Here is an 11,935-nt window from a genome sequence, read left to right on the forward strand (position 1 = left end):
GTCATATAGTAGAATGTCACCCAGGAACGGAGTACACATTGTCCGCGAGTGCGGCCGTGAACCATTCAGTGCGAGCGACACGCTAGCGAGCCATGCTGACCAGGGTACTCACAAGCTACTAGTTCTTACCCGTGGCGTTGCCACGGCGCGCACGGGCCTTCGGCCCTCGAGACACGACGCTGGGCACGTATTTGAGAATATTATAAATAATACTTACAGTGATAGCAAAAAATGAAGCATGTGCTGCAAAGGGCGTGCAGAGCTTTTATCGACATGCACTCGTGTGTGTTGGTGGTGTGGATTTGAAGGATCCCGTTGGATGCGAGAGAGGTAATTACCCCGTTGGATAGTGAGGTTTTATATAGTCAGTTCTGCGGGGCATGTACCCGAACAGTCACGCTCTAACGCATACGCACGCGCTGGCGTTTGCGCGCCCGCACGCGAGAAGTGTCGCGAGGGGTCGGCCTTGTATGGCTGGCCCAAAACATCGATAGGCCGTTGTTACGCGCGAGTGGGGTCGTTTTTAGTTTTGGAGGGGCCACAGCGCGTAGCACCCTCGCGCACGACCGCACGACGTGTAGCGCGAGTCCGAGCGCACCGCCGTGAGCACCGTGCGCGCATTGCACAGTACCCGTGAGCATTGTGCTCGCGCGCGAGGGCTCATGTCCAAATATCTGTTAGGACGTGAACGTAGGACATACCCTTGTACCGCGTGCAGATGCCATGAATTCCACAATACAAAATCATGCTATTGCCCCACCTTGCTAGGCTCGTGCGGGGGAGTCTGCAGTGCACGCGGAGATATCGTCGCGCGTGCGCGGTAGTCGCGGCTGTGCGCTCGGAGTCGCGCTACACGTCGCGCGGTCGTACGCGAGGGCGCTACGCACTGTGGCCCACTACGGGATTGCCCCTGGCCCCACTCGCGCTCCTGCACGAAAATCAATAACAAAATATTGGTCGGTCTCATCGCCCCGCGCATCGACCTCGTAAACTCGGCCGAAAGACAGTCCCGACCTGGGGCGGCCTCGCCAGCTCGGCCACCCGCCCGGCGCACGTGGAAGCCACATGGCAAAACCTCGGTTAGAGTCGCTTATTTCGGCAACTTCGCTAACTTCGCGTATCGCTGTAAGCGACGTACGCGGCTTACTAACACCACCGCTCCCTTCTTTATAGATCGTCGGGCTTCTCGTGTAGTCAATGGCAGTATAACAATACCGGTGGGTATTGAATTCGGGATGGTGCCGGGTAGGCGGTGCACGACACCCGGTTACTGCACAAACAATTTGGGTGCGACGGTCCTTGGACCGGCGAGCTGAGGCAGTCAGCGGCAAGATGGTGTGGCGGCGACGCTGGCTGACGGTCCGCGGACCGCCATATTCAATGCGACTGCATCGCACGACCTGGTGGAGTGCCTGGCCCCCCGCAATGGCGGTCCGCAGACCGCCAAATCGGGGCACCTCGTTGATTCAAGCGGCTCTATATAAGATAGGAGTTGTTAACAAAAAGACGGGTTTGGAGGCTACTCCATTTGTTGCGGTGTTGTACGCGCACATTTCAGATCACAATTGTGGTCATGTGAATTGTTGAATAGCCTACACACATGACAAGGGAGGCAGCAAGCTATTCATTTAGGTGAGGCATGCGGGCGAGTAACAAATTCAATGGGTAGTCAGATAAAACATATCAACCTCGGTCCTAAATCCAGCTCCACTGAATGAAGCAGTTCTGCCGACGCCCACCCACGTGAGCGAGATAAGCGACACAATGCCTTGCCAGGTGTGGCTCAAAACCGCTCTCATTTGTGCAGTGGTACAGCAAGAGCCACCGCTGACTGGAGGCGTGCCCCTAGAAAATGGTTGGTCATGAACGTCAGCTGGATTGAAAGGACAACATACCTCGGTCTGCATGGAAGACATCAGTTGCAGTCCAGAAGGACGTTAAGAAAATGAGCTTACATTTTCGTCACTGCCCTCATCGAAGGCGCGGTAGAGAAGATCATGTGCGAGGTGGCCAAGACCTTGGAATGAGATCGCGGTGGTCTCTGAACGCAAAGCATCGCTGAACTGGTACAACGCGGTGGGGTTGGCGTTGTGCGGGTATACAAGGAAGGGCACGTCGGTCATGACCTCCTCCTCGTTGACGATGTCTATCTGGCGACGGAGGACCCACGCCAAAGGCAGGTCGTCCCTGGTAGAGAGTGCCTCGAATTCGCGGCGGTTGTTGTTGAGCTTGGTGAGCTGTTCCTCGTTGGCGTCGTTGGGACCGAGGCAGTCGATGGGGTGTGCGATGTTGTGAGCCCTAAAATCCGCAAGGCCCGTGACGTCGACTTGGATGTGCTGGCTGCTGATGGACATTGTGTGGTCGGCGAGGGCGCACTTGCCCGACGCCCTCCAGCCATCACGATCCTCTTGACGGAGATCGTTCTGACGGAGCATGGGGAGAATACGGAGTGTAGGTGGCTCCCAGATGAGCAGCGTCGGCTCGACGGGGGGGTTGAGACCGGAGGTCAGGACCCATTGGCGCAGGCGGTCGGCGAGGAGAGCTCGTGAGGACACGAGGTCGGCGGCGTAGCGCCGGAATGGCACAAGCGCGACGGGGAGGAAGGGGCGGAAGTCGTTGGTCGCAGAAGCGAATATCTCGAACTCGTGAATGGTGGTGTGGGAACAGAACCACTCGATCATGGCCTCAGCGCAGCGGTGTTCCTCGGTGTATGGGCCGCTACGGATGTGGAAGCCATCGGGTCCCAGGAATGCGACGGCATCCATGGGGTCAGAAGAGCCAACTGGAGGCGATGTGAGAATGTGCATGGCAGGGATTGTGAAAAATCAAACTCACAGAGCACTGCGCCTGAGGTCGAGACAAAGTTGTAGGTGCAACCCATACGCTGCGGGTTGTCAGAACATCCTCGACACATATGGGGCGGCGTCTCGGGGTCGTCGCAGTCCCAGAAGCAGCGACCTTCTGCCGCCTGACACTGGTCGCACTAGGAAGTCGCGCATTAGCGACTGATGGAGTGGGAAACAGGTGGGCCGTACCCGGAGCTTGGGGATGATCCTCCCTCGGAGTGTGGATGGGGCTGGCATGTTTTGGAGATGGACACAGAGAAGATTGAGAAGTGCCTGTGATATATATATATATATATGCTTCGAAGGAGGTCATGGGATGGGGAACGCGATGGGCCATGTGCTGAGCGGACGAGAGATAGTGCAGACCACGAGGTGCCAAGCCCATGGCGGCCGGAGCAAGGGACCTCGACCGAGCCGTATGTGGTGAAATGAGATAGGATAGCGCAGCGGGTTAGCCTCGATAGTCAGTATGATAAACCAAATTGGGACCACATTGGAGCGACGATCACACGCATGTCAACGTGGACAGGGCCCTTCACGGTGATGGTCCAAGGACCGTTAGATTGCGTGCCCGGTGGCGAATCGAGCCCGACGGGACGCGGAGGCATCAAGATCTTCCAGCCTCAATTGGCTGGCAGCGAAGAAGATGCCACAATGCGCCGCACCACTTGACCAGTTTAGGATCCGTTCGAATTTGCACTCTGCACTTCCCTTCTCCAAGTCTTGCCAACTGCACTGCCCTTCGGTGGGCATCGAACATAGCCCGGGGCCCGATGACGTAGCTTCAACCCAGATTATGACGTTCATCGTGGAGGTGCGGCACGTCGCAATTGACAGGTCCCCTGGCTAACGTGCGGTCGTTGGTTGAAGTGTGACCAATGCCGCGACTATATCCGACACTGTCCTGCGTCGGGACATTGTTGCACAATGTGTTTCAAACAAGATCACATGTGTACGATATATCGGATTAGTGAAGATGGAATCATGCGCAGTGGGCATGCCAGTGGTCGGCGAGGATAGAACATAACGATGGAATTATGCTGAGGATTCTGTGTGACGAGGACAACAATGACGAGGTGTTGGGCGTTGTGGACTATCCTGATGATGAGTAGGCCTCGGACTGAAGTAGCTCAAAAATATATGACCCCATCTGTTACGAATACAGAGCGCATCATTTCCGGGGGTGTTGTCAGGCCGTGCCACTGTGCGATGGCGGTCCAGGGACCGTCAAGCAGTATAATGAAAGAGCCGAATAAAACATCTGGGCTACTACTTCGAAATTTGTGGCCAGTGGGCGCTCATTAACAATGTCACACTGGGGTGATCATCTTTCTAGTACCACATTAAAGCCGAGAGAAAGATGAGTCAGGTTTTCTCTCTCACATAGAAACCCATCCAAATGCTTTTCTGACTGCACGTGGGTTGCAAACCTTATAAACGTCTCCTAGAAATGCCTGCAGAACAATGGTGGCCCCGGCATGTGTGCGCGCGACGTGCCTGTGTCACGCGGCTTATATGAATGACATAACACTCCCTTCTTGTGAGAGCAGACCTAATTGCTGACATATATACAGGGGGGGGGCAAGGAGATGGCTTGCAAGCCTTTGCCCCAATGAGCGACAGTGTAGACGCAAGTTTCGGTGCGTGTCACGGTACAGAGACAGTGCCCGAGCTGACGTGTGGTGTAGTGGAGCCTGAAGTATGGGAACAGTATCGTTTGGATATTCCGGATGAGTTGATCCTGCAGTTTGGTGAACCCGAGTCACTGGAAGAGACACCGCAGACGAGCGAGGGGAACAACAACACGATGCCTGAGGTACAAGTCATCCTGCCAATGTCGCCAGTCGTACCGACTCCCCCATGGCTGAAAACGGCAACGCCAAGCGAGGCAATCCCACCCGCCTTTAGGCCTCAGGCAGCGGGGCTAGTCCGTACTCCGGAGATCGACGATGTCATGTCGAGCCTGTCCACAGCTACGTCGAGCACCACGGACGTCCGAGTAGCGCATCACATCGCGCAAATATTGTGGAAGTCTTTCGCACGCATCGCAGAAGAGATGGTACCGGCTATCGGTCCACTATTTGAAGAGCCGAATGAAGGGCAGATCGAACAATGGTGGACCCCCTTAGCGGACGGTTCAGACACGAGTGAGCTCTGTAACGGGTCTGAGACCACTACCATTCTAATCGTCTCTGTCCAAGTTGTGCCGTTAAAGTTGGGACAAAATGCGGCGTTGATGAAGGGATTGCTCTCGGACTACGGTGTTGCTCTGGACGAGGACGAGGCGACCAGATGGGTGAGTGCCGGATGACTGGTGGTTCACCAAGTGGCTGAAACTGTGCAAAGCTAGTAGAACTGCTGTCGAATTACTATTGTTCTGCAGCAGACCTACAAATCGGGCTGGCGACGCCCAGATACAATCCGTACTCGGAGATGCATACATGCAGGTCCTACTTCCGTGGGTGGGCAGCGAACGAGGTTCGCTGCTGTGGCATTGCAACTGAGCACGAAAAGTTGAGACCTTTTCAGATCATGGTTGCGGGGATTGTTACCTCCCTTCATGAAACCGACTTTGGGATTGTCACGACACTCGAGGACGAGACGGGAACGGTGTACGTACATCAGCAAGCGGACGCAGGTCGGCCAATCGAAGTGCTGGTGGAATTGTACGCGGCTCGCGGAGTGAAGAAGTCAGCATTTGTATCAGCAACGGGGGCCGCACGCCCGCATCTGTTGGGTAGTGGAGGGGTGGGGTATGTGATTGTGATTGCCCTGCTCCCGAGGGTGCACTCCGACCCAGGCATCTCACATTGGGGACACCAGTGGCGCACGGCGGCGCAACCTCTTATGAGCGTGCCCACTCTGCTGGTGAGTAGATTGTGCGGCAACGGTGTTGAGCAGTTGATAAAGTAATTGCAGAGGCGAATGGGCTTGGTACGGCGAGCACTTCACATTTCTACGGCGACCCCCGTGCATCCGAATACGAAGACCTTGTGGGCGACCTGCAAGGATGACATTTGGAGCGCAGCCCAGATCTTGTACGCGGCGTTGCAAAGCGTGCGAGACGCATCCGTGATGCGTCCTGTGCGGTCGTTCGGTGTCATAGAAAGCTGCAGGCAGATTCTGAAGAGTCGCAAGCTAGCGAACATGGCGGTTGTTTGGTCAGTGACAAGTCAATGATATTAAGTCGAAGCTGACGTTCGAGCGGCAGCGCTGCGTGTGAGTGGCTGGTAGTAACGGGATTAGTGGTGGAGTTCATCTACGAGGTGAACAGCGATTGCGAAGGGCATTTGTATTGGTACACGCTCGCACGCAAATTGTAGTGCCCGTCTTCCAAAGACCACATCTGCATGTCTTCCAGCTCGAGGGTTTGTAGTACATATAGGGGACAGCATTGACGGTCCTGGGACCGCTACTCTCAGCGAAGCCCGTGGAAGGTCTGGCGCTCCGCCTGAGAATAACGGCCGGATCGGCTCCGGGTCACGTGATTGCGTTGAGCGTTGAGGAGTGCCGGTCCGAGGACCGCCATGTACATGCGCATTGCCGCGCAGCGCTGTTGCGGGTGCTTGGACGCGGTGCTGATGAATGTGAAACCACATCGTCACAACGGGCTCCGTTCGCAGTGGCGGTCCATGGACCGCAGATCGGTGACTTTTAGTCTTACACACATTCTTTACAACATGTCGGACTTCCCAGAGTAGCGGTCCGTGGACCTTCCCGGTGTGACCGCGTGGACCATCCATGAAATCGCACTAGGCCCAACGCGGAAGCCTCGGTCCCGGCGATGATCACGATGTCGGGTTCTCGTCGGCATGACCGGCAGATTGGGCGGACGATCCAAAAGTGTCCTGATGTGGCGTGCGGAGCAGACTCAGATGATGGCTGCGCTACTCATATACAGCGCATGGCCGGCGTTCGTAGCGCTCTCCCTCCCTCCCCCCTCCCGTTCCAGCCATTCGCACCGTCTCCCCCCACAATGCCCATCTACCACCACACTGCGCTTTTCCTACGCTGCGCTGTGGAACTGCATCTTGCAGGTAAGGACCTGTGGAAAGACTTCCCAACTTGGCGCGAGCGCGCGAGTACTCCGGCCCCGCCCTGGTCCGACGAGTACACCCTGGAGGAGTTGGATGTCGACGACGAGGAGGAGCACGAAGCTATCAGGAAGCTGTTCGCGACGGCGGTGGAGCGCAAAACGGTCCCGCCCCGGGTCAGCAAGAGCGATCCGGCGATGGATACCGCGCCCCTTGGCGGCTGGGTGACGCGGCGATGGAACAAGGACTGGACGTTGCGGAAGACAACGGAGGATCTGCTGGAGGAGTTCGGGATCACTATAAAGTCGGCGATCCACAAAGATCGGGTGCGTGGCGGGCATGGGTTTCGTGGTATGCTTCTGACCTATGAGCAGATTCCCCACTCCGTCAGCCTGATGGGGCCAGTGCGAACGCCCCTCGTTCGCGTTCTGTTTGGAGAAGAAGGTATGGTTGCGAACGGGCTGATGCCGCTCAAGGCGCTCGAGCATTTCGCGGGAGGGGTAGTGTCCATCTTGTTCGAGCAATGGAACAGCGACCTCAGAAGACACATCGACAAAGTCGACAAGCTGCGGAAGCTAACGAGCAAGACGCACGAAAGTACGTGGTATTGAAATATGTGACAACCTCGACGACTAATGGCCACTGCAGAAATTGTGAGCGGCGAGCATGTCACAGCGGCGGCGCTGCAAAATTATATCAAGGACATGCATGCGCTGAAGAAACACCTGGAGCCGTTCGTCGGCGAGGGTGAGTATTCGGAGCTGCGGGTGGAGACAAACAAGACCCTCAGCGACGCGCACGAGTGTCTGGAGCACGACGTCAGGGCGGCATGCTTTGACGCACCAAGTGAGTGTCGCGTTTGACGAGAGACTTGCATTACTGATTGACGTCGACAGAGGCCGCGTCCTGGTTGGGGGAGGCGATCTTGCACCTGCCCAGCCCTTCAGAGACCGCCGCGATCAAGGACCAAATGGATCGCATCGTCTGCGAGGAGATCACGGCGGACCACGTCGGGACGATGCTCACCGAAGACGAGCTGCTGGACTGGCGCTCTGGCTGTGAGGAGTACGAAGACTGCAACGTCGAAGAGATCCGGTGGGCAATCGGCTGGCCCGCAGACCCGAACGCGCACGCCCCCCTTCGTCTCGTTGTCCGCGCCGAGGCATTAGCCGCTTCAAAACTCAATCGCGCCGCCGAGGCTGCCGCCGCCGCGAACGCCGCTGCGGAGGAGGCCAACGCTCTCCACCTTGCGGCACCGGAGGACACGGACGCCGCGACACTTGCCCACGAAGCCTCCCAGGCAGCGTCGAAAGCAAATGAGGCGAAGGCCCTTGCAGCGGCCGCAGCCGAAGCCGCCCGCGTCGCGATGGCCGAGAGCCGCTTCCGCCCCAACACGAGCGCGACGACCGAGGCGCTACCCGCCGTTCGTAACGGTGCGATGCCGTACTTTGCGCACTTCATCGACGTCAAGCGCGAGTTCACGGAAGCTTCGGGCGCGAAGTGGGAGCAGCTGAAGAAGGTCCCGGATCGCGTGCAGCCGCTGACGTTGCTCTGGCATCAGTATGGTGGGGTCATCTCGATCCTTGACAGACTATTCCGCGGGAACCCGGCCATGTTGTGCGACGACGTCGGGCTCGGCAAGACGATCCAGGCGGTGGCGACGATGTGTTACCTCGACTTTGCGCACCAGCACCACGAGAAGCACGGCAAGTGGCCGGGGCAGTTCGGCAGTGAGTTTGCGCGATGTTGTGTGGCCCCGCTCATTCCAGATTCTTTGTAGGTGACCCGGAGAAGTACAAGCTGGAGCCGATCGCGAGCCGAGTTCACGTCGTCGTAGTGCCAAACAGTCTCTCTGCGCAATGGCGGAGCGAGCTGGAGCGGGTGCTGCTCCCTCAGTCGGTGATCGTGTTGCCTTACGAAGGCACGAGTAAGGACACCAGCCGCGCGCCCGTCTTCGAGGTCCTCCGCCGCGCGAGGGGTGGCATGGTCATCCTCGTTGTTTCTGCGACAGTGAGTAAATGGTCTCTTTTGTCGTTCCGCCTCATTCAGCCTCGTATCCACAGGCTCTCACGCACGACCTCGTGACCGCCTGCCCATCAGTGCGTGACTGGCAGTCATCGAACTTAGTCCTCAAGTTCCGTGAGACGTATACCGCGAACACGCTGTTCCGGGCTGACTTCACGCCCGCCTCTCTCTTCATCGACGAGATGCACGACTACCGCAAGCCTGGCCGGGCATTTCACGCAGTGCGTGGGTTGTCAGAGAAGACCAAGCTGATCGTCGGGATGTCCGCGACGCCGGTGGTGACGGAGCCTGCGGTGAGTCACCGCTCTTTATATGGGGCCATCGTGCTGACGCTCTTGCAGGACTTGTGCAACCAGGCCATCCTTCTACGAGTGCCGTGGATGGACCATGCCGTCAAGGACGCTCTGCATCGCGCGTACACGAGTGCCATGCGCAAAGGCGGCGGTGCCCGCGGCGACAGACTCAAGGTTGCCTCCGACGCGCTCCGCAATCGCATCAGCAACGTCGAGGCGAAGCGTCAAGCCAAGAGCGGCTCAGGGTCCGGCGTGGCAACCCCCTCCTCCTCACAACGCGACCCGACTCCGATGGACGTCGATCTGCCCGCAAAAATTCGGCGTGCCCGAGACAAGGCTCACGCGGCTCACAAGGCGCTGTCAGCGGCCCGGTCTGCTTATGTCAACTTTGGCCGTCAAGTGCTCACAGGGGTCGTCATTCACCGCACGGCAAGCACAACGGATCCCGAGGGCAATGTCATCGTCAGCCTGGCACCGTACCACGAGCAGTTTCTGGTGCTCCAGTTGTCGGCGAACGAGTTGGACGTCGTCAAATCGTTGACCAAGCTGATCGTCGTAGGAGGGCAAGGTGGCCGCACACTGGTGAGTTTCGTATTGGCCTGAGTGCAGCGTTGGCGGTCCATGGACCGCTACTGCACGCAGCGTAGCCCATTCAGCTTTTCCGCGAACAACCTGATGGTCCAAGGACCGTCGCCCGCATGAGCTCCCCTCGCTGCTTCCCAGGGCGCAGATGTGGAGGTGGTCCTTGGACCGTCAAGGGGGGCGTCAGCCAGTGCGCACATGATACAGCGCACTCTGGGTCTCTCTCCTGATGGCGGTCCGAGGACCGTCACCCCGGTGAGCTACGTGTGGGGTTGGCTGCCTGCGCGTTGCCCTTCGGCCCGCAGGCGCTGGAGCGGTCCTTGGACCGTCAATGTGTGGGCGACGGCCACACAGCACGTGACATGGTGCACCCTGGGCTCTCTCAGGCTGGCGGTCCGCGGACCCTCAAACCAGTTCGGCGGGGCACGCCGGATGCCGCACTAACTTCTGGCGGGGCTGCCCACTCTGCGACGGTCCTGGGACCATCAACGACGCTTCAATGCAATTTACTCATCGCAGTGCACAGGACGGATTCTATCGCGAGTCACGCGTCGCATGCTTCCACCCTCGTCTCATGGGCCCCAACAGGATTGAGCCACCTGCGGCCTACATCGACGGCGAGAGCTCAAAGATCGAGATGATCTTCAAGCTCATGCAGTATCACCAGGCAGAACGCGGGCTTGGTCCGGCCATGATCGACCCGGACGAGTCCGCCGCGCCGAACACGCTCATCCCCCGCCTCGACGTCGAGCGTCCCAACGGCAGCTACACGATGCGCCCGGAGATGCCCTCCGACAAGTCCGTGTTGATGATGATGACTCCTATGCACTCCTGGCTCCTGACGGATATGCTCAAGAGACGGCACATCGAGTACATCGAGTATACCGGCAAGGAGTCCGCCAACATCCGCAAGGCGCGTCTGAAGGAGTTCGAGACGTCGAAAACATGCAATCTGCTGATCATCTCTCCTGTCGGCATCACGGGCCTCAACTTGTGGTTCGCCCGGATTCTGATCATCGTCGTGAGTGTCGTGACGAACAGATATTGCGGTTATGCTCACTGGCTTGCAGGAGCCCCTATGGTCAGCCCTAGAGGACCGGCAACTCATTGGGCGCGTCTCGCGTTACATGCAGCACGACTGGGTGATCGTGTACCGCCTCATCGCCGGCGAGGGGATAGACCCGATCCTCGCGCAAATTTCGTGCAGTAAGAGCGCCATGCACGAGACGTTCTTCAAGCAATCGGAGCTGAGTAAGTTTTTATATCATTGTGGACCCGTTCTATACTGACAACCGCACAGGCGACGAGGTACGCAAAGCCCTCGACATCGTCGCCGACTCGGAGATGCTGCAGGACCCCGACGTCGAGAGGGAAGCGGCCGCCATCAGGGAAGGGGACACCGGAAACTTGGACACTCAGATCGACGACTCGGCGAAGCGCGCCGGCACTAGCGCGAACAAGGGGCGTAAGAAGACCACCGCATCGTCGTCGAAGCAGCATGTGACGGGCGCTGGTCCTTCCTCCGCCGCGGCCGATGCTAAGCGGGCGAAGGGAAAGAAGAAGACCGCACAGGACAAGCTCGCCGAGGCCCAGGCGAAGGAGGCCCAGGCCCAGGCGAAGGAGGCCGCCGCCCAGGCTAAGCGCGCCGCCTCGCTGGCCAAGAAGGCGAAGGCCGAGGCGCGCCAGGCTATCTCCCAGGCCGAGATTATGGAGGCGCGGGCTGAGAGGGAAAAGGCGGAGACTGCCAAATCCCAGGCGATCGCCATGAAGGCCATCTCCGCCATCGCGCCCAAGCCGCCGAAGGCCGGTCCTAAGCCACGGCCTGTCGCGAAGGCGCCCCGTGCCGACAAGGGCAAGGGTAAAGGCAAGGCGACGGAAGTTCCTTCACCGCACGACTCGGACTCTGGCATGGACCAAGCACCGGCTCCGACTCCAGCAGCAGTGTCCACCGTCCATGTGAGCGAGCGCGATGCGTCCTCTGCCCCCGCAATGTCTGCAGGTCCTTCCATCTCGGCCATCCGTCCTGGCCCCACCACTCCCGCACTCGCCCGCGCCGCCTCCTTAGGTTAGGTTAGGTTAGGTTAGGTTAGGTTAGGTTAGGTTAGGTTAGGTTAGGTTAGGTTAGGTTAGGTTAGGTTAGGTTAGGTTAGGTTAG

General features: G+C 58.4%; 3 protein-coding genes across 3 annotated transcripts; 2 read left to right on the forward strand and 1 right to left on the reverse strand.

The window, feature by feature from the left end:
* Positions 1 to 1,571: 1,571 nt before the first annotated feature.
* Positions 1,572 to 3,083, reverse strand: BXZ73DRAFT_82499 (uncharacterized protein; the record flags this gene model as incomplete). The annotated part of the gene is made up of 6 exons (XM_048023722.1): positions 1,572 to 1,592; positions 1,744 to 1,845; positions 1,896 to 1,901; positions 1,956 to 2,782; positions 2,836 to 2,983; positions 3,036 to 3,083. The coding sequence occupies 6 exons, from the start codon at positions 3,081 to 3,083 to the stop codon at positions 1,572 to 1,574; spliced, it is 1,152 nt and encodes a 383-aa protein (XP_047871682.1).
* A 1,375-nt stretch (positions 3,084 to 4,458) lies between these two features.
* BXZ73DRAFT_107654 (uncharacterized protein) lies at positions 4,459 to 5,860 on the forward strand (the record flags this gene model as incomplete). The annotated part of the gene is made up of 7 exons (XM_048016974.1): positions 4,459 to 4,486; positions 4,535 to 4,993; positions 5,048 to 5,142; positions 5,193 to 5,324; positions 5,376 to 5,484; positions 5,670 to 5,714; positions 5,766 to 5,860. 7 exons carry the CDS (start codon positions 4,459 to 4,461, stop codon positions 5,858 to 5,860), a joined length of 963 nt encoding a protein of 320 aa, XP_047871683.1.
* A 962-nt stretch (positions 5,861 to 6,822) lies between these two features.
* On the forward strand, positions 6,823 to 11,850 carry BXZ73DRAFT_107655 (P-loop containing nucleoside triphosphate hydrolase protein; the record flags this gene model as incomplete). Its single annotated transcript, XM_048016975.1, has 10 exons — positions 6,823 to 7,206; positions 7,255 to 7,477; positions 7,529 to 7,726; positions 7,777 to 8,610; positions 8,661 to 8,890; positions 8,944 to 9,198; positions 9,247 to 9,780; positions 10,307 to 10,801; positions 10,851 to 11,031; positions 11,081 to 11,850. The coding sequence occupies 10 exons, from the start codon at positions 6,823 to 6,825 to the stop codon at positions 11,848 to 11,850; spliced, it is 4,104 nt and encodes a 1,367-aa protein (XP_047871684.1).
* Between the last annotated feature and the right edge of the window lie 85 nt (positions 11,851 to 11,935).

This window comes from Epithele typhae (genome assembly GCF_022376455.1).
Source record: "Epithele typhae strain CBS 203.58 chromosome Unknown BXZ73scaffold_118, whole genome shotgun sequence".
In the NCBI taxonomy this organism is placed as follows: Eukaryota; Fungi; Basidiomycota; class Agaricomycetes; order Polyporales; family Epitheliaceae; genus Epithele; species Epithele typhae.